Source organism: Rhinoraja longicauda, chromosome 2 (assembly GCF_053455715.1).
Source record: "Rhinoraja longicauda isolate Sanriku21f chromosome 2, sRhiLon1.1, whole genome shotgun sequence".
Classification (NCBI taxonomy): domain Eukaryota; kingdom Metazoa; phylum Chordata; class Chondrichthyes; order Rajiformes; family Arhynchobatidae; genus Rhinoraja; species Rhinoraja longicauda.
In genome coordinates this window covers 85,564,658-85,585,149 of record NC_135954.1, presented here as the reverse complement: position 1 = coordinate 85,585,149, position 20,492 = coordinate 85,564,658, and the positions used below count along the sequence as shown (strand labels likewise).

The 20,492-nt window shown below is 42.5% G+C and overlaps 1 protein-coding gene and 1 long non-coding RNA gene across 2 annotated transcripts in view; one reads left to right on the top strand and one right to left on the bottom strand.

Moving 5' to 3' along the window:
* Nucleotides 1–15,005, bottom strand: part of LOC144606320 (uncharacterized) — a 117,745-nt gene extending 102,740 nt beyond the window's left edge. Inside the window, exon 1 of the mRNA XM_078422323.1 lies at nt 14,166–15,005. Coding sequence (XP_078278449.1) covers nt 14,166–14,707 — 542 coding nt within the window. The 5' untranslated portion in view covers nt 14,708–15,005. The remainder of the gene's footprint in view (nt 1–14,165) is intronic.
* Nucleotides 13,643–17,994, top strand: LOC144606366 (uncharacterized). The gene is made up of 3 exons (XR_013548943.1): nt 13,643–14,248; nt 14,937–15,042; nt 15,625–17,994. It is a non-coding gene; the product is annotated as an uncharacterized LOC144606366 (long non-coding RNA).
* The last annotated feature ends 2,498 nt before the right edge of the window (nt 17,995–20,492 follow it).

Below are 20,492 nucleotides of genomic sequence, written 5' to 3'. Positions count from 1 at the left end.
AGTTAGATGTGGCCCTTTTTGCTAAAAGGATCAGGGGGTATGGAGAGAAGGCAGGTACAGGCTACTGAGCTGGATGATCAGCCATGATCATATTGAATGGCGGTGCAGGCTCAAAGGGCCGAATGGCCTACTCCTGCACCTATTTTCTATGTTTCTATGTTTCTATACAATGATAATACCTTACTCGGCAATACAGACACCATTCCCTTCCCCACCCATGGTGTGTTATAACGAGGGTTTACTGTATTTTTATCATTTGGTGCAATTGACTATTAGACTATTAAGGTACCAGAAAGATTTTGCAATTCAGCATCTGCAGCAGAAGGCATTTTATAGCAGATACAAGGAACTACAGATTATAATAAAAACACAAAATACTGCAGTAACTCAGTGGGTCAGGCAGCATCTCCAGACGATGTTTCGTGTCGGGTCCTTTCTTCAGACTTAGGCATTTCATAGTGTTTTTTTGCTTCTAAACCAAACAGTTTATCAGCTCAAGACATCACAATAGGCCCTGTGTTGTGAATACATACAATATACCAATCCAGCTACTGCAAAAATGAACTTATTTTCAACATAATAACCTGTTTTAGTGCTTATATATCTGATGTCTTGGCACTGCATAAGCAGGGAGGTTTGCTCCAACTTTATAAAACATTGGTCAGACCTCAGCTGGAGTACTTACTGCGTGCAGTGCAAAGATATGCCCAGTAGAAGTTGGATGTCAGGGATTCATGGCTGCATCAACTGTAAGACTGATGAAGGACCTGGGGATCAGCGGACAAGCCCTACGCCAGGCATCAAGGAAACATCAGGGGTGGCAGAGCGGAGTAGCCAGTGGCTCTGGCTGAAGAGGAAAGACCCCATCTGGTCTCCCAAATAAGCCGGCTAGGCAGATGCAGAGGGGAGTGGTTCTGGGACGCCAGAACACACCGCTGATCCTACTGGAGACGTCGTGGGCCAAGTCAGCGAAACGTCGATGAAAGTAGGTGCCCACGATAACCCCAATGACGTGTCTGCCCAGCCTTTCTCAACATCAGAGGAACATAGGTGAGTGCATAAGCCTCCCATCAACCCCCGCCCGGAAGCAAGTTGACATTTGGCACTTTGGATTTTAACATCACGCCCTGTGTATTTGAAAACATCCTGCCTTCTTTCCATAACCTTTGATGCCATTACTAATCAAAAACTTAACAATGTCTATAAAAATACCCAGTGACTTGGCCTCCACAGCCATCAGTGGCAATGAGTTTCCCAGATTCACTACCCTCTAACTAAAGAAATTCTTCCTCATCTCCATTCTAAAAGGTACGTCCTTTAATTCTGAGGCTATGCCCTCTGGTCATAAACATCCAGCTGTCTAGTCTGCTTCCATGGTGAATGCCTTTATGACCAGATGATTCCATGATGTTGCAAAATACCAACAAACTGCATTGGGCTTTGAAACTGGGGATAATGGACTTATGCAAGGTCAAGACCTTTATGACAGGTATTTTTACGAGGGATATTGATTTAGTAGCAGTGAAAAGTGGTCCTGAGTACCAGGAAAGTGATAAAGTGCAACAGTACTGGGGAAAAAAAATTCTAGTAGAGAGGAAAGTTTAGGAATACTGGGACAGTGCCTGAGATCAAGCGCCATTGGCTATGCCACAGATAGACACAAAAAGCTGGAGTAACTCACCGAGACAGGAATCTCTGGAGAGAAAGAATGGGTGACATTTCGGGTCGAGACCCTGCTTCAGGCTATGCCACCTTTGCTTTTCAAAGCACTTTGGTGCAGGGGAAATAGGATTGGAAAATCTTTGACTCCATCAGAATTGAAAAACCTTCCAAGACAGAAAAGAATAAATGGAAGGATATTCTCACTTTATTGGAAGGAATTGAGTTCCAACAGTCTTGGAACATAAAAGCTGAGGCGAGGAGGATTCAAGAACTATCATCTGGAAAACCGTCTTCATCCCATCACATTCCTACCAATCAGTTTACCGATGGGTCCTTTTATTCTCCATTAATTGTTGTTCCTGTTGCTTTCTTCATAGGTGACAGTTGCTATTCATGCCTGATAGCAGTTAATGATAGGTTTGTTGATCCCTAAATGTTAATGCAAACAAGAGAGCCTTTTGGTGAATTTCCAAAAGTGTGAATTCATAGGGACTGAAATACTAAATGCAGAATCAGGAAAACCTGGAGAACCAAAGAGACTTCATGATTGGAACATGATAGTGACCATGAAGGAAAAGAGGAATCTGCATTAGGAAACTCAGTCTGGAGCTGTAAAGCAGCGATCTTGCTAAATAAAGACACCTGGGACCATTCATCGGTGTTGTCAGAATGTTTTTTCTCAGAAACATCCCAGTGTAATCTGTTGTATCTTGAGTGAAAAGAACAGAGGCAGATATCTGCATGGGCTGTTATTAATTCTGCTAAACTGGAATGAAAACAACTGAGGCCCAGTAGTTTATGGACAGCTAGGTCCACAGCATGAGCGGCCATGATCAATGAGAACAAGTAACTTGCAAAGCATTAAGAGTGCCATGGTGCATTTATATGTGTGCAGCACGAGAATGGACCTCCTCAACCAACCACATCACTGCCTATATTTAGAACATAGAACAGTACAGAACAAGAACCAGCCTGTCAACACACAATGTCTGTGCCGAACATGATGCCAAGACCAACTCTTACCTGCCTGCACATAATCTATACCCTTCCATTCACAGCATATCCATAGGCCCAACCATGTCTCTTAAATGCCATTATCATATATGCCTCAACCACCACATTGGCAGTGTATCATCACCCTCTGTGTAAATTACGTGCCCCACACAACCCCTTTAATTTTTGCCCCTCTCACCTTAAAATTATTTGTTTCTTTCGTACACTGATCCCATTTGTCTGCATGAAATCTGTATGTTTCTGCACCTTGCCTATTCAAGTGCGTGACTAAATGTCTTTTAAATGTAATAATTGTTTGCTATCCCCTTTAATACTCCATCCCCTCACCTTGGATCTATGCTCTCTTCTTTTTGATAGCCCTACCGTCGGGGAAAGATTCTGACTATCTACCCTATCTATGCCTCTTATATGACCTTCATTAGGTTACCCATCAGTCATTTCCACTTCAGGGAAAATAAGGCCAGTATAACCAGTCTCTCTCCATAATGAAAGACTTCTAAATTTGGGCTTCATTTCTCTACCCTTTCTATGCCTCTTATAATTTCATAAACTTTGATCAAGTCTCCCCTCAGCTTCTAACATTCCAGAGAAAACAATCCAAATTTGTCCAACATCTCCTTATAGCTAATATTCTGTAATCCAGACAGCATCGTGGAAAACCTCTTTTAAGTCCTCTCCTTTACATACATCCTAAAACAACCAGAACTGCACACAATACTCCAAATGTGACCTAACCCAAATTTTAATGAAGCTCCAACTTGATTTCCTGGCTGTTAGATGTATTTCCCAGACTAACAGTACACCTGCTTTACCACTCTGTCCATTTGAGTTGCTACTTTCAGGAAGCTATGGGTTTGGACCCCAATATCACTTGGTATATCAATATTGTTAAAGATCCTGCTGTTAACTGTATACATTCTCCTTACACTTGACCTCCCACTTTCCTGGATTAAACTCCATCTTCCATTTCTCCACCCATTTCCGTAACTGATCTATATCCTACTGGGTGTTAATACTCAATTTTCAGTAATGAGCTGGCCTCATAGCAGAAGCGTCCACCTCGCGGGAAAGTGTCCTGAGCTAATTCTGCTATCACCATCTCTACTGTGCAAGTGAGGCTCCCACTGATTGTCGCCGGAAGCTTGCGCCCTTTTCAGGACAGACGATGACAGTGATGTAACATTTGAATGATGGACACAAAAGAAGTAATGAGCTTGATTGGTGCAATAAGAGTACTAATAAATATTGGCTTGGCCTACAGATCAGAGTGCATCAGTTGTAACCAATGGACTTTTCACTCTCTCTGCTATTTTAGGTTTCAATATCTGGATGTTAATTGACACAATAAAAAGTTAGAGCCACGACTCTAAAACTCTAGGGCCCAGCCCAGAAAGGTAGCAGGCTGCAATACTACATCAGCATCTTTATCAAGTTCTCCTGAGGCTGTGGAACTATGGTGATGCTATTTCACTGTTACTGCGATAAGCATCGGCATTTAATAGAAAGTCACAGAATACTATAACTATTATAGGACTCTGTAAGTCAGCTTTATTGTAAATATGTTTATTTTCAGTCAGGGTACAACACAGTTAGAAAGAATTATTAGATGCTTTGGAAACCATCATTCCTTATTTATGTCCAAATGCAAAGGACAAGCAACTGTTACAGAGATCTGTCCAATTCAGCTGCAGATTAAAATAAAAAAATATGCAACCTCATCTCTTCTTCAATGTAAACTAGACCCTGTCCTCGGCAGAAAACATTATTTTAAGTTTCAGTGTGTTTGAGAGGGGGATGGATGTCAATGGCAACATCTTTGATAGGATGAGCCACAAGGATGACAAGCTACTGATTAAATTATGCGGTTCAAAAGTTAATGACTGTTAAAGGAAGGGGGGGGGGGCACAGAGGGAGAAGATGGATAGACACACGCACAGAGCCACAGACAGAGAGGAAGATAGGTAGAAAGTGACAGAGAGAGAAAGAGAGAGAGGGAGAGAGGGAGAGGGGGAGAGGGGGAGAGGGGGAGAGGGGGAGAGGGGGAGAGGGAGAGAGGGAGAGAGGGAGAGAGGGAGAGAGGGAGAGAGGGAGAGAGAGAGAGAGAGAGAGAGAGAGAGAGAGAGAGAGAGAGAGAGAGAGAGAGAGAGAGAGAGGAGAGAGAGAGAGAGAGAGAGAGAGAGAGAGAGAGAGAGAGAGAGAGAGAGAGAGAGAGAGAGAGAGAGAGAGAGAGAGACCGAGACCGAGACCGAGAGACAGAGAGACAGAGAGACAGAGAGACAGAGACAGAGAGACAGAGAGACAGAGAGACAGAGAGACAGAGAGACAGAGAGACAGAGAGACAGAGATATATACACAGATATATATATAAACATAGCACAAAAAGTAAGGAAATTTGTGTTTGGTAGATTATTTCTTTGTTGTAACAATGCTTCTTGGCAATAAATCTTATACTGTTGGAAAGCCTGTTTATTTCCCTTTTAAATGGTGCCACATTTGTAAGGAACATGCATTTGTGGGATGAGCAGCAGAGCTGAGTATGTGGGTTGCGCCCATGAAAAATCTGCCAAATCTTCTCTGCCAATGCCAAACAGCTTATTCTGCCATTCACTCTTGTTCGGTGTTGTTTGGTGGATTGGATGATTGAAGTCTGAAGAAACAAGACATATTGGCAATTTAACAATTTATTCATTTAATAAACAGGAGCCTCAGTAGAGTGTGGAAGAACCATACACAGCCACAACAGCCTGGCACATCCTCCTCATGCTGGTCACCAGCCTGGTCACAAACTGTTGTGGGATGGCATCCCATTCTTCAACCAGCATTTGTCGCAAGTCAGCCAACATGGTTCTGTTGGTCACTCTGGCACGAACAGCACACCCAAGCTGATCCCACAAGTGTTCAATGGGGTTGAGGTCAGGACTGCTGGCAGGCCATTCCATCCTCTCCACTCCCAAATTCTGGAGGTAGTCTCTGAGAAACCCTGCTCAGTGGGGGCGAGCATTGTCATCTTGGAGGATAGAGTTCGGTCCCAGACTGTGGAGATATGGGATTGCCACTGGTTGCAGAATCTCATCTCGATATCTCTCTGCATTGAGATTGCCTCCAATGATGACAAACCTCGTTTTTCCAGTGAGGGAGATGCCACCCCACACCATCACACTGCCTCCACCAAAAGATGTTACTCTATCGGTGCAGCAATCAGCATAGCGTTCTCCGCGTCTTCTCCACACTTTGACCCTATGATCCAACTGCCGTAGGCAGAATCTGGACTCATCGCTGAACATAATGTTCCTCCACATGTTCAGGTTCCAGTGCACGTGTTGCCGACACCAGCGCAAACGGGCCTGACGGTGAAGGGCAGTCATGGCAGGCCTCCTGGCAGCCCTATGAGACCGGAGATCGGCTGCGTGCAGTCTGTTCCGAATTGTCTGGGCAGAGAGCCGTCGGCCATATCGTCCTGCAAACCTTGACTGCAAATCTGTAGAAGACAGCCTACGGTTCCTAAGTCTTCTTCGGGTGTCGTCTTCTTGGGACGCCCACTTCGCGGCCTGTCTCTGACATCCCCCGTTATATGGAACTTGGCCTTCACTTTGGAGATGGTACTAGGGCTCACTCCAAATAATGCCGCAACTTGGTTTTGCGGAACACCAGCTTGAAGTTGCCCTATCGCACGGGCCCTATCCAGATCAGTCAAACGTGGCATGCCGATTCTTGGAGCAGACACCTACTGACCACTGTAGCAGGGCCCATGCTCACAGATGCTGCCAAACCTGATTGTCAGCACCTGGGGGGTACCAGAAGCTCAAAACAAGAGTCAATAGCAACAGCAGAATAAGCTGTTTGGCATTGGCAGAGAAGATTTGGCAAATTTTTCATGGGCGCAACCCATATACTCAGCTCTGCTGCTCATCCCACAAATGCATGTTCCTTACAAATGTGGCACCATTTAAAAGGGAAATAAACAGGCTTTCCAACGGTATAAGATTTATTGCCAAGAAGCATTGTTACAACAAAGAAATAATCTACCAAACACAAATTTCCTTACTTTTTGTGTTATGTTTATATAGAAATAGAGAGAGAGAGGCAGAGGTAGATATATAGATTTAGATATATAGCGACAAAGATATAGAGACAGATATAGAGACAGAGATATATATATAGAGAGAGAGATAGAGACAGAGAGAAAGAGACAAAGAGGCAGAGAGAAAGCGAGACAGAGATATAGAGACAGAGATATAGAGACAGATATACAGAGATATACAGAGATATAGAGACAGAGATATTTAGACAGAGATATAGAGACAGAGATATAGAGATAGAGATATAGAGACAGAGATATAGAGACAGGGAGAGACAGGGAGAGACAGGGAGAGACAGAACAAAGAACCATAAATGCTGTAGAAAGCATATTGTAGAAAATAACTGATAGGTCAGATTGTATTAATGGGGAGAAGGAAAACTGATCTAATATTACAATTGCATGACTTACAGCAAAACGAGCTAGTTTTAGTTCAAGCAATTTATCTAATGTTGAAAGCAATTTACAGATTGAAAGCCATTCATCTAAAATTGTTGATTTTGATATTGATTCTAAAAGATTAAGCTTCATCCTCACACAAACATTGGGCCTCATTATAACAGTGCAGGAGTGAGAGAAAGGTCAGAGCAAGAGGGGGATGAGGAAACTGAAGTTGCAATCAATTGGCAACCCCAAATCCTGACAATTAGAGATATTCACTGCCACACCCCCTTCCTCCCCCCACCCACTCTTTAGAAATACAGTGCAGAAACAGGCCCTTCGGCCCACTGAGTGCGTGCTGACCAGCGATCACCCCGTTTACTAACAGTATCCTGCACACTAGGGACAATTTGACATTTTTTTCTGAAGTCAATTAACCTACAATCCTGTATGTCTAGAATTTGGGAGGAAACCAGTGCACCTGGAGACAACTCATGCGGTCACAAGGAGAACATACAAACTCCGTACAGACAGTAACCAAAGTCAGGATCAAACCCAGGTCTCTGGTGTTGTAAGATAGCAACTCTACCGCTGTGCCACTGTGCCGCCCCCATTATGCTCACTCTGCAACTTAAATCTAATTTGTGTTCTCTCTTTCTCAGTTCTGCAGTATAGTCTTCAATCTGAAATGTCAACTCTCTTTCAAGACCTGCTACATGTCTCCAGCATTTTCTGCTTTAATCTTTATCTATGAAAGGATATGGCGCCAAAGCAGGTAGATGGAAATAAGATACAGAAAATGCTGTAAGTAGTGGAACAGGTTCACAGGGCTACTGTTGGTGAAATCAAGGATTATGGTAATTGGGCAGGAATGGAGATGCCAGAGGTCATGGCTGTCATGATTTTATTGAATGGCAGAGCAAGCTGTGAGGCCTGCCCCTGCTGCTTATGTTCGTACGTGCTAATAGTTGTAGATAATTTATCTCTCTGTACTTTGAATTCAGTTTGTATTGTTCTGCAGTTTATATTTATAGGGTCATAGTGACAAAATAAGCTCCTCACAGAAATCGGTAGACCGCACAGAAGAAAGAACAATTCATTCTCAATCAGCAAAAGCCACAATTGAACAATTACAGCATTCTTGGGACATATAAAAAGTTGTAACTGCGTGCTGTAGAGCCAATGTACACCACAAAGTTTCTGTTTCCTGGTGCATGAATCACATTACTCCAATTTCACTATGCCATGGATTCAAGCAATGTAGCATCTTTTTGAAATTAGCAGCCCCCCCCCCATCTTCTCTAACCAATTCGAGATCTCTCAAAAGGGTGAACATACGTCCTTAAAGCTCTTTAAGAATTCTGCTTTTTTCAATGAAGTCAATTTCCATTTTGGCCGAGCACACGGAATTCTCTTCTCATAAATGTATCCAGCACTCTATCCAGCAAGTCCATCAGTTTGGATTTCGCCAGAACAAATCAACTCCAGACTTCGACACAGCCATGCCTTTAGTACGAACTATGGAGCTCAATTCTACAAGTGAAGTGAGAATAACTAGTCTTGATATCAAAGTAGCTTTTGGCCAAGGACCATTATTCCACGGACTCCACTATCTACATTCATATCTTGCATATAGCAAGATATTTGTGCTTGTTGAAAGTCAGTTATCACTGTCCAAGGATATCAGTGCAATATTTTCTCAGGGCAGTATCAATGACCTTCCTTCCATCGTAATATTGGTTGTTTACATCCCCTCAGCAAGTGATTTTAGGCAAGTCTTAGCTAACATTTAGACAGGCTGATAAATGAGAAGTAACTTCTGTGCCACAGCTGCCAACCAATCACTATCTTCAAAAACTGTTTAATGTCACTATCCTTGCTGAGTTCATCACAATCAGCATCCAGTTAGTCATCAGTGATCGGAAATGCAACTGGACCAGCCATATTAATAGCATTATTGCAAGAACAGATCAAAGGCTGGGTAACCTGCTGCGAGTGACTCACTTCCATACCTAAAGCCCTTCCACCATCAACAAACACAAGACAGAAGTATGATGGAATACTCTCCATTTGTCTGGATGAGTGCAGCTTCAAAATACTCATGTGCCTTTATCCTAGTCAAGACAAAGCAACTTACCCACCAATCTAATTGTTAACCCTCTCCGACACCAATACACTACAGTTATTTCCACCCACTCCAGGCTACTCCAACAATACCTCCCAAACCTGTACACTCTGGAAGGGCAACAGGCACAGGGACATCACAATCTTTAGGTTCCACTCCAACTGGCACTGTAATCTGACTGGAAATAAAATGCTGTTCCTTCATCAATGCTGTATCTAATTTCTGAAACTCCCTACCCACAGTGTAATAGGAGTATCTTCATCAGCAAGACTGCAGCAGATGCAGAACACAGATCCCCAAAACTTTCTTGTGTAGTTATAAATTTACAATAAATACAAAACTTACCCAGGTATATTTATATCATAACAAAAATGAATAAATAAAATGGTGGCATCCACTGTGCAATCAAATGGTGCCAAAATCCCTATAACTGATGCTCAACTTGGGTACCAACAAGCTCATCTGACTCAAAGCCTCATTACAATCTTTTTCTGAAACAGATAAAGGAATTGAATTCCAGAGGTAGGCAAACATTACTTCCCGAGATTTCAAGGTAACACTTCTCTGAAAGTGGCACAGATGTAAAAAGCTGATTCAACTGACACCCATTCCACCATCATAAAAATTCACTCCATGTAGATAACATCTACTGCATTCCCTTCACCAAGCTTCTCCAATTAAGTAATTAATTTAGTTTCGTAAATCATGTTCTGCTTTTAACTGTGCTTACTCCGGATTCTTATTAAATATTGTTTCGAAGAGCTTTCTCACAACACAGGACAAATTGACTTGGCTTGTAGTTGCATGGCTTGTCCTCACACTTTCTTTTTGAACTTGGTCATGATACAAGCCATTTTTTAGTTCTTTGTTATCTTTTTGAATGGACAATAACTGCTACCATGCTGGCAATGCTCACATGCCATGAATTAATTTAAAAAGTGGACTTATTTGTATCCACTGATCCCTATGTGTATAATAAAATTTTCTACATGAAATAACAGAGTAAAAAATCCTAGAAAATATTTCAATTTTCCAACATTATCTTTGATTTGTTTTTAAAGGGGCACCGCACTATGGCAACATTTTGCAAGCAGCATAACGGGACGGGATCAAATATAACAGTACTGAACTTCTATGGATAAAAGGAACAGCACAAATTAGTGCTGTAGCTGACAAGCTGCTAGTCCATTTAAATGGATCATCACTGTTGCAACATCTCAACAGCAATGGTTACCGGCTCTAAGGGAATGCCCAACAGCATAGGGGATCCCTGACATCTTGGAGAATTACATTTACAGTGAATATACAGTGCCAGGAAACACCGGGAGGCCTTCATTGTGCCCAGAAACCTGGTTGACAGGGCAGCTTGCAAGTAAGTGAAACGCCCGAGTCTACAACCACCACCCCTCCCCTCCCCCACTTTGCATTGGGCCACTTGGACAATAAAAACACACACATGTCAGATTATTATTCGTAGACTCCAGCTCGGCATGCCCTCCAAATTTGTTACCAAAGTCAGGGAACTGGGTCACTGCTCATCCCTTTGCAACTGGATCCTCAACTTCTTCATCAACAGATCACATTCAGCATGAATTGACAACAACACTTTCTCCTCATTAACTATCAGCATAGGAATAACTCAAGGCAGTGTGCTCAGTCTCCTGCTCTCCTCAAGTATCCGGCTGCAGTCATGGGTATAGACTGACTGTGTACACAGTCACTCTATATCCATGACTGTGCAGCTGGATATTGTTCCAATTCCATCGTTAAATTCACCGACAACACCATTGTTGTTGGATGAATTACAGATAATGATGAGTCAGAGTAGAGGAGGGAGATCTCATCATGGTCTGGTTCAGCAACTTGCACGTCCAGGAATGTAAAAGATCATAAAAAGTGGTGGACACCACCCAGTCCATCGCGGGGACTGACCTCCCCACCATCGAAGGGATATATAGGAGGTGTTTTCTCAAAAAGGCAGCTAGCATCATCAAGAACCTGCACTACCCTGGCCACGCTCATTTCACTCCTGCTCTCAGGAAGAAGGTATAGGAACCGGTGACCAGATTCATGACTGTTTCTGCCCACCAACAATTAGGCTATTGAACACGACAAACACCAAATACACGACAAACTGTGAATTGTCTTGGGTGCACTAGGGTTTTTGGGCTTTTGTCTTGCATGAATATTAGTTCTTTTTTAATTTATTGAACTTTATTTTATTTAGTGTGTTGTGAGTACTGTGTTTACAGATCTGTTATGCTGCTGCAAGTAAGAATTGTGTTGTTCTATTTTTGGTACACATGATAATTAACCACTCTTGATTCCTGACTCATTTGGGCTTTCATGAGTTTTATTGAAATATATCTGTGCAGCAGTAACTTGATACTGACCAAATTGTCAAGAGTTTTACTAAGTTCTCACCAAAACAAACATGCACTTTAACCCAGCACAAACCAAATATTGGCAAAATATTCGAATGCCTTAGTTTAAAATTGTCAAAGAAAGAACTTGCACTTTACAGGTACCTCATCGTGCTCTTCAGAAATTAAAAAATACTTTGGAAACAGTTATTTATTTTTAACATGTAGCCACTGTTGCTAATGTACACTCAGTATGGGTCCACAGGTTGAGAAAAGAGAAATAACAAAATAAGGGTGATTTAGGTATTATTGGGAATAAATATTTACAAGGAAACTGAGACTCCTTCGTTCTTTTGGTGTCATGAAATGAATAATCATATTTTTTTCCCAAATGCTTTGTCCATCTCAACACCCAAGCAAAGCTTCAACATTACACCTCTAATTGTGATGCGATTGCACTGGAGACACACATAAATGTGGCTGGGGACAGAATGCTTCAGCTATGAGGAGAAGTGGAGTGGCAGGGCTTGTTTTCCTTGGAGTGGAGAAAGCCAAGAAGACACTTAATTAAGGTATACAAAATTGTGGGGGGAATAGATAGAATAGATAGTATGACACTTTTCCTTGTAGAGATATCTATAACCAGAGAGCACAGATCTAAGGTAAAAGGTCGGAGATTTAGAGGGAACATAAGGGAGATTTTTTGCCCCAGATGATGATTGAAATTGGAATGCACTGGTTGGTGAGTTGGTGGAGGAATATAAACATTTATGTATTGACACGTGCATGACTTGAAATGCCATGGCATGGAAGAACATTGAAGATTATGAGCTAAATGCTGTAAAATGCATCAATAAATGGTTGATAGCTGGCATGGATATGGCGATGTGAGGGTCCTGCTTCCATGGTGTATAACACATTGGCTGTAGCTCAATTATGCTTCATTGCTGTACAAGCCTAAATTATCTACCTGCTTATAATAAGAGTTTGAATTTGAGGCCTTTGGATTTGAAACAATTGTGTGTAGTGTTTATTGCAGCGTGGTAACATGTGAGCAGGTTTATCAACTCATAATGTTAAATAAATACAATAAATAATTTTGCAACTGGTAACATGAACACTATCTTTTTTCAGGTATGTAAATTGATAACGAGGTTGCAGACACGGAGAAAATCTCTGAATCCTCAGTTGCAATAAGATTCATATTCTGGATTAGGCAAACATTTGGCAAAGCAAGGTTGAACATGAAACAAATTACATGGATTCTAAAATAATACCTAGAATAAAGTATTTAAATCAGTTCTTACATGATATAAGATCGCAATAAGCCCAAAAAGCTTAATGTTTTAACCGTGAGGCTAAACTAGAAATTGTTATGGAATTGAATTTTGTAAAGTATAATTATATTAATAATAGATAATATTAAATTTTAATACCGAGATATCTAAATTTATAATCATTAAGCTGCATTACATTTGGGATTTTAAAAATTATTCATAGTTACAATGTACCAATTCAACTTAACCAAAGCATTGTGTAAGATACCATTCACAGACAAATGTAATGTTTATGAAATAAGATAATGAAAGGAATAGTCAAAATATGTACACTAGTATCAACAAACAACATTTGTTAATATTGTTATCGTGTTGATACTGAATTTTGTGATGGTTATTAAAATAAATCCATATCAAGTCATGATGAATGTACAAGGCAATTCGTCTCTACATTATTTGTCTAAGTGTCAAGATCAAAAAGGTTAACTGTTAAAAATTGCTACTATTAGATGATATGTTCAACAAAATATTTGCATTACTAAATACTTTAAAATGTTTCAACTTTTTTGTAGACATTCTTTCACGCAAGTGGACTCAAGCATGAGTCAATCAAGTGGCATGATTGTATTCATGTAATATTATCTGATTTGATTAGACTGCATGTAAATAAAAGCTTTTCACTGTAGCTCCGTTTACATGTGACAATAATAAATCACCCTTGGCTTGTTAGAGAGCGGCGCTGTCCAGCCCTGCCAGTACATGGTGGACTTTCGACCTGTCGTTTTTCACTGTGAACCCTTCCGTATCCCCAGTTCTCTCTCCCTCTTGACTCTCAGTCTGAAGAAGGGTCTCGACCCGAAACGTCGCCAATTCCTTCTCAACAGAAATGTTCCCTGTGCCGCTGAGTTACTCCAGCATAACGCGTCCACCTTCTGCCAGCACCGGGGCTGCTTTAACTCAGTGGCTGTTCCACAGAGGGAAGGGGTTGTCCTGCGGCCAGCGGGCCTGGGCAAAGAGAGCCAAGTCCCACTCGGGACCCCCAGAGTGCGACGACGGGCCGGCCCTGCCCTGCCCTGGCTGGGCCAGGCTGGGGTCCCTCGCTCTGGGCACAGGCTAGCGGGGGTAGAAACAACCGAGCAATCTGTGAGCCCGGGCCTGTGCCGGGCCCCACCCCCACCCCGGGCCCCCACCCCGGCCCCCATCCCCATCCCCATCCCCACCCCCACCCCGGCCCCCACCCCCACCCCCACCCTGGCCTCACTCACCTCTGCTCCAGCACCCGGACGACTTGCTGCTTCATCCACCTGACGTCCTGCGGTGCGTGCTCGTCGAAGGACAGGAAGACCAGGTGTGTGTGGTTGGGCAGCGCGGCGGAGGCCAGCGGGGCCAGCGCCGTGTCCGAGGCCCACAGGCCCTCCAGGAAGGCCGACCTGTTGGTGAAGGCGTGCAGGACGAGCGAGGCCGGGCCCTGCTGCCCGCTCAGCGGGAAGCTCAGCGGCCCGTCCAGCGTGTCGAGCGTGAAAGGCGGCGCGGTCATGCCGGGCTCCAGCTGCGAGCCGCTCCTCGGGCCCAGGTCGTCGCCCGAGCCCGAGTCCGTGTCCAGGCCCACGCCGGCCTGGGGGGGCTGCAAGTCGTAGCTCCAGCCCCGCACCGCCTGCTCCTTCGCCTTCCACAGGTTGTCGCAGCCGACCCCATCGGGTCTCCAACATGGCCGCGCTGGCGGCATGACATCCCCGCCTGTGAGGCCGAGGCAAAGGCCGTGGAACAGAGCCCAAGCCCAGCCCCAGGCACCGAGTCGCTGGTGCATCGCTCCCCCGCTACCAGCGGCTTGTGCCCGCTGCAATCGAAGCTCTCCTGCACCCAGCTGCCGCCGACCGGAAGAATCTGACCTCGGACTGTTTAATCTGCAAGCCTGCTTTCCCTTAGTGAGCGAGAGTTCAGCTGTGTTTGTTGCAACATATCTTTTGTAGCTTTCAAGTCCCTAAATTGTTGTACAATTCTCAATGTTCAAATGTTATGTTTCCACTGCTGCCAAGGTCGAGGAAACATGAGTCGGCGCCTGCAACCAAGCCAGCACCAGTTCAGGCATCGAAAGTAGAGTGTTTTGTGAGTCGGACGGTGGCTTCTGAATGTTTGACATAGGTAGGTTGGTTTATTATTGTCAAGTGCAACCAGGTACAAGGAAAATCTTTATTTTGCAATCAAATCAAATAATACTATACATACAATCAAGCCAAACTCAAGTACAATAGGAGGTGCAAAGGAAAGAAAAATAGAGTGCTGAATATAGTTTGCACCATTGTACAATAGTTCCAGTGACAAAGTTGAATGTTCACAATGAGGTAGAGGAGAATTTGACTAACTTTTGGAAGGACAGTTCAGAAGTCAGTTAACAGAGGAGAAGCTGTTTCTGAGTCTGCTCGTGCGTGCTTTCAAGCTCTATCTTATACCGGTGATGGGAGTGAAGAAGAAATGACCAGGGAGGGAAAGATGTTTGATTATGTTGTCTGCTTTCCCAAGAAAACATAAAGTATAAATTAAGTCAATGGTGGAGAGACTGATCTAGTTTTAGAGATACAACACGGAAACAGGCCCTTTGGCCCACCGAGACCGCACTGACCAGTGGTCCCCGCACATTAACACTATCCTACACACACTCGGGCCAATTTACATTTATACCAAGCCAATTAACCTACAAACCTGTACGTCTTTGGAGAATGGTAGGAAACCGAAGAACTAGGAGCAAATCCGTATGGTCACGGGGAGAACATACAAGCTTCGTACAGACAGCACATATAGTTGGGATCGAACCGGGCCTCTGGCGCTGTATGACAACAACTCTACCGCTGCAATACTGTGGCGCCTGTGTGATGGACTGAGCTACATCAGTAAGTCTCTGCAATTTCTTGTGGTCTTGAACAGAACTATTCCCAAACCAAGCTGTGATGCATTAGTATACTTTCCATGGTGCATCTGTAAAAGTTTGTACGATTCATTGGAGACATGCCAGGTTTTCTCAGTCTCCTGAGCAAGTAGAAGTTCTGATGCGCCTTCTTGGCTGTTGCTTCAATGTGGTTGGTTCACGACAGATCGTCGGTAATATTTACGCCAAGGAGCTTGAAGCTCTCAACCATTTCCACTTGGGCATTATTGATGCTGATTTGGGATGTACTGCACCACGCAACAGTACTATAACTCTGGAAAGTATAAATGAGTTCACAGCTGATGAAATTCTGCAAAAACAATATGTCAATCCAGGGCAATAATTATGTCGGAAGAAAGCTGATTAGAACTTTTTTATTTATTCTTGAAAAAGATGTGTTGCTGGTAAGGCTAACATTTCATTGGCCTAAACACTAATTGCATTTGTCTGTGGTAATTGAGAAACATGCAATTTTATAATAGAAGTCTTACTGGTGTTGTGAGGTGCATCATTTAGATGCAATGCTTTGCTGCCTTTGTAAATCAATGATGTAGGAATTGAATGTTCAGGTTAATATATGAACATATTTATCAAGTACCGTGTTGACTTCAATTACTGCATCTACCCATGCAGACAAAGTGGCTGTTATTCCATTATATTCCTGGTAAACACATTTGCTGTGCCATCGTAAAACTGATGATGCAAAAGGAGGCCATTGTTCATTAGTAATTTCACATTTGAAAATAAGCTTTCTGATCCAATTCAATTTTGCTTTGGTGGCAGCATGTTAAATGCTCAACCAAGGATACACTGTGGATGGAGCCTAATCCCCACCACTGATACAAAATACATTGAGCATTGAGTCATATGCCATATTGCATTGAAAGAGGCCCTGAGCCCAACATGTGTGTCCATGCTGACCACCATTACCCAGTCTAAGCTAGACCCATTTGTCTGCATTTGGCCTGTGTCCCTTTAAACCTTTCCTATCCACAAGCCAGTCCAAATGTCTTTCAAGTGTAGTTTTTGTATCTGCCTCAGTACTTCATCTGGCAGCTCATTCTGTATGCCTACCATGTTCTGTAAAAAGATTGCCCCTCAGGTTCTTATTTAATTTTTCATCTCTCACCTTATATTGATGCCCTCTAGTTTTCGATTCCCTCACCCTAGCAAAAAGACTGCATTAACCTTATCTGTTCCCCTCATGATTTTATGCATTTCTATAAGATCACTCCTCAGCCTCTTGCCCTCTGCATGTGCAGCCTTACCAATATCTTCTACAACTGCAACAAAATGTCCCAATTTCTATACTCATTTCTCTGACTGATGGAGGTCAGCATGCCAAAAGCTTTAATCACCACCCTATCTGTGATGCAAATTTCAGGGACTATGTCAATAGGCAATAGGTGCAGGGGGAGGCCATTCGGCCCTTCGAGCCAGCACCGCCATTCAATGTGATCATGGCTGATAATTCTTGACTGATTCATGTCATGGCCCCTTGCAGCTGGGAAACCAGCCCCTAGGCCCATTTCGTCCATGACGACCAAGAATCTTCATCTAAGCTTGTTCCATTTGCTGGTGCTTGGCCTCTAATCCTTTCCTATCTATGTACCTGTCCACGAGTCTTTTAAGTGCTATCATGGTATCTGCCTGAACTACCTCCTCTGGCAGCTGGTTTCATGTACTCATCACCCTCTGAATGAAAAAATACCCCTTGGATTCCTATTAATTCTTTTTCCTCTCACCTTAAACCCACGTTTTCAGATTCTTGATACCCCTCTCCTAGGAAAACGACTGTGTTCACCCTATCTATTCCCCTCATGATTTTAAACACCTCGATAAGATCACTACTCGGCCTCCTGCACTCCAAGGAATAAAAGTTCTAGCCTGCCCAACCTTTACTCTTAGCTCAGGCCCTCAAGTCCTGGCAGCATCCTCATTTAACTTTGTGCTCTTTCCAGCTAATGACCCCCTTATAATGTGTACTTGTATGCCTGAATTTTCCTCTACCCACAACACCAGGTAAGAATAGATATTACAGTGAGACGCTCACAATCTCAAGTTTTCATTCATCAAGCTTAGTTTAAGAAAAACACTGTAAACTACATATCGAATTTCCCAAGTGGTTGCACTAAAAACATTTTTGTTATTTCAACCTAAATTTCAAGAATATTCCACAGCCAAATTATTGAAGATGAGGCTAAAGGGCAATAAAAGATTTAAATTAAATAAAACACATATATTCTAAAATAAAATGTTGAAGTACAATAAAATTTGAAAGCAATACTTGATTATGATTTGTTTGTGGAGAGAATCTCAATGTTTCAGAAGGGCAATAAAATCATTGCAAGCCTCTGAACAGCGCCACTCTGTGGCAAGAGATGAAACCAAATGAAGAAAATTAGGTGTGGGGTGTTGACTTTTTGTTCAGCTGCAATATAGGCATGTATGTTCTCGTTTTGAAAAGTTTTTTGCTCAAAACTACATTCAAACATTTTTGCATGTATCTAAAGTTAAATCTGCCATGAATAAATGCAGCCAGGGACCTTAGAGAAAAAACATCTCCAGTGACGAGAATATGGAACTTGCTTCAACAGGAATATGTTGAATTGGATTGCATTGTGATTGTGCATTTAAAGGTGGGAGGAGGTGGGTAGATGAACACATTACAGAGAAAAATAAATGGAGGGTAGCACTGAAAGATTTCAATAAATGATGGGAGGAGGCTTGAATGTATGGGAGGAGGCCTAAATAGAACAAAACTATAACATAGAGCAGTAAATCTCCTGTGCTTTGGAATTATTCCCATGCCCAGGCATACCACATTAAACCTAATTCCTTATCTTATTTGCTTTCAATTTTCTAGGTGTCATTTTATTAAATGGATTGTGAATTTGTTGAGAATTCTGAAAAATAATCTGACAATTATCTATTCTTCTATTTATTCATTTATGGTCATCTCTGAGATTACAGAAAGAAAGACATGGATTCTCCAAAGCTAGTTACATTTTGTAACAAAACAATGAAATATTGAAGGGAAAGGGAAAATAAAAACACTTCTTTTCTGTTACTGCATGTTGCTTGATTCCAAAATATTGCAGTCCTGTGAACAAAATGCGTTTGTTCAATTAACCTGCACATTCTTTAACTTGCTGTGAATGCTTTGGAGTTTTCATGGTATATTATGAAGTATCAAAATAAACCTAAATAACAGTCAAATTATATAATTGACTAAAGTTGCAACAAAAAAATTAAGACTAATTAATCAGATTTATTTTCAACATTGCTTATCCATAAGAATACTGAGAACTTTTTAAAATATGGTTTAAAATGGCATTTACTTAGCAACAACCTGCTCAGAAGCTCAATTGGGTTCTGCCAAAGTCAATCAGTCCTGACATCATAACCTTAGAAGAAACATGGACCAAAAAGCTGAACTTCAGAGGTGGAGAAACCCTCACCCCCAGTATCGTGGGAGTCATCTGTGTGGCATCAAGGAGGAAACTTGGCTAAACTGGAGTCAATGGGAATCGGGGAAGAAACCCTCTTCAGGAATCGTACCAAATATAACCAAAGGTGGTTGGAGGTCAATCATCTCACCTTCTTAGCTATAGGTCATCTCCTCAAGAGTACCTCAGGGTAATGTCCTAGGCCTAATCAACAGCTGCATTATCAATGCCCTTCTATCAATGATAAAATCATAAGTAAGGGTGTTTGCTGATGATTGGACAATGTTTCGCACCATTTATGACTGCTCAGATAATAAAGCAGTCTACAACCAAAAACAGCAAGAGCTGAACAGCATCCAAGCTTGGGCTAAAAGGTGGCAAATAACATTAATGCCACACAAGTGCCAGGCAACAAAGGAATCCAGCAAGAGAGAATCCAGCTATCACCACCTAACTTATCATCATTAAATCCTCCCACTTAAGAATAAGGGGTAGGTCATTTAGGACGGAGATGAGGAAAAACATTTTCACCCAGAGAGCTGTGAATCTGTGGAATTCTCTGCCACAGAAGGCAGTGGAGGCCAATTCACAGGATGTTTTCAAGAGAGAGTTAAATTTAGCTCTGAGGGCTAAGGGAATCATGGGATATGGAGAAAAGGCTGGAACAGGGTACTGATTTTGGATGATCAGCCAAATGGCCTACTCGTGCACCTATTTTCTATGTTTCAATATCTTGGGGTTACCATTGACCAAAAACTGAACTGGAGTTGCATAACTGGAGGTCAGAAGCTAGAAATCCTGCAGTGAGTAACACCAAAGCCTGTCCACCATCTACAATGTTCAAGTCAGGAGTGTGATGGAATATTTTCTTGGATACACCAAACAGGACATAGCAACCCACTTGATAGGAATCCCAACCACAACCATTGATTCATACCACCACAAATGCACTGTTACAACAGTTTGTACCATCTACAGGATACACTGCAACAACTCACCAAAATTCAGCACCTTCCACACCCATGACTTCTACTAGCTAGAAGGACAAGGGCAAAAGAAGCATGAGATTACCTGGATGTAGGCCACCAAACCACACATCATCTTACCTTAGTAAGGAGTTGGACCCATTACAATTCACCTACTGCTACAGCAGATTCACAGAAGATAATGTCTAGCTGGCCTTCTGCTCTGCACTGGACCACTTTGACAATAAGATCATT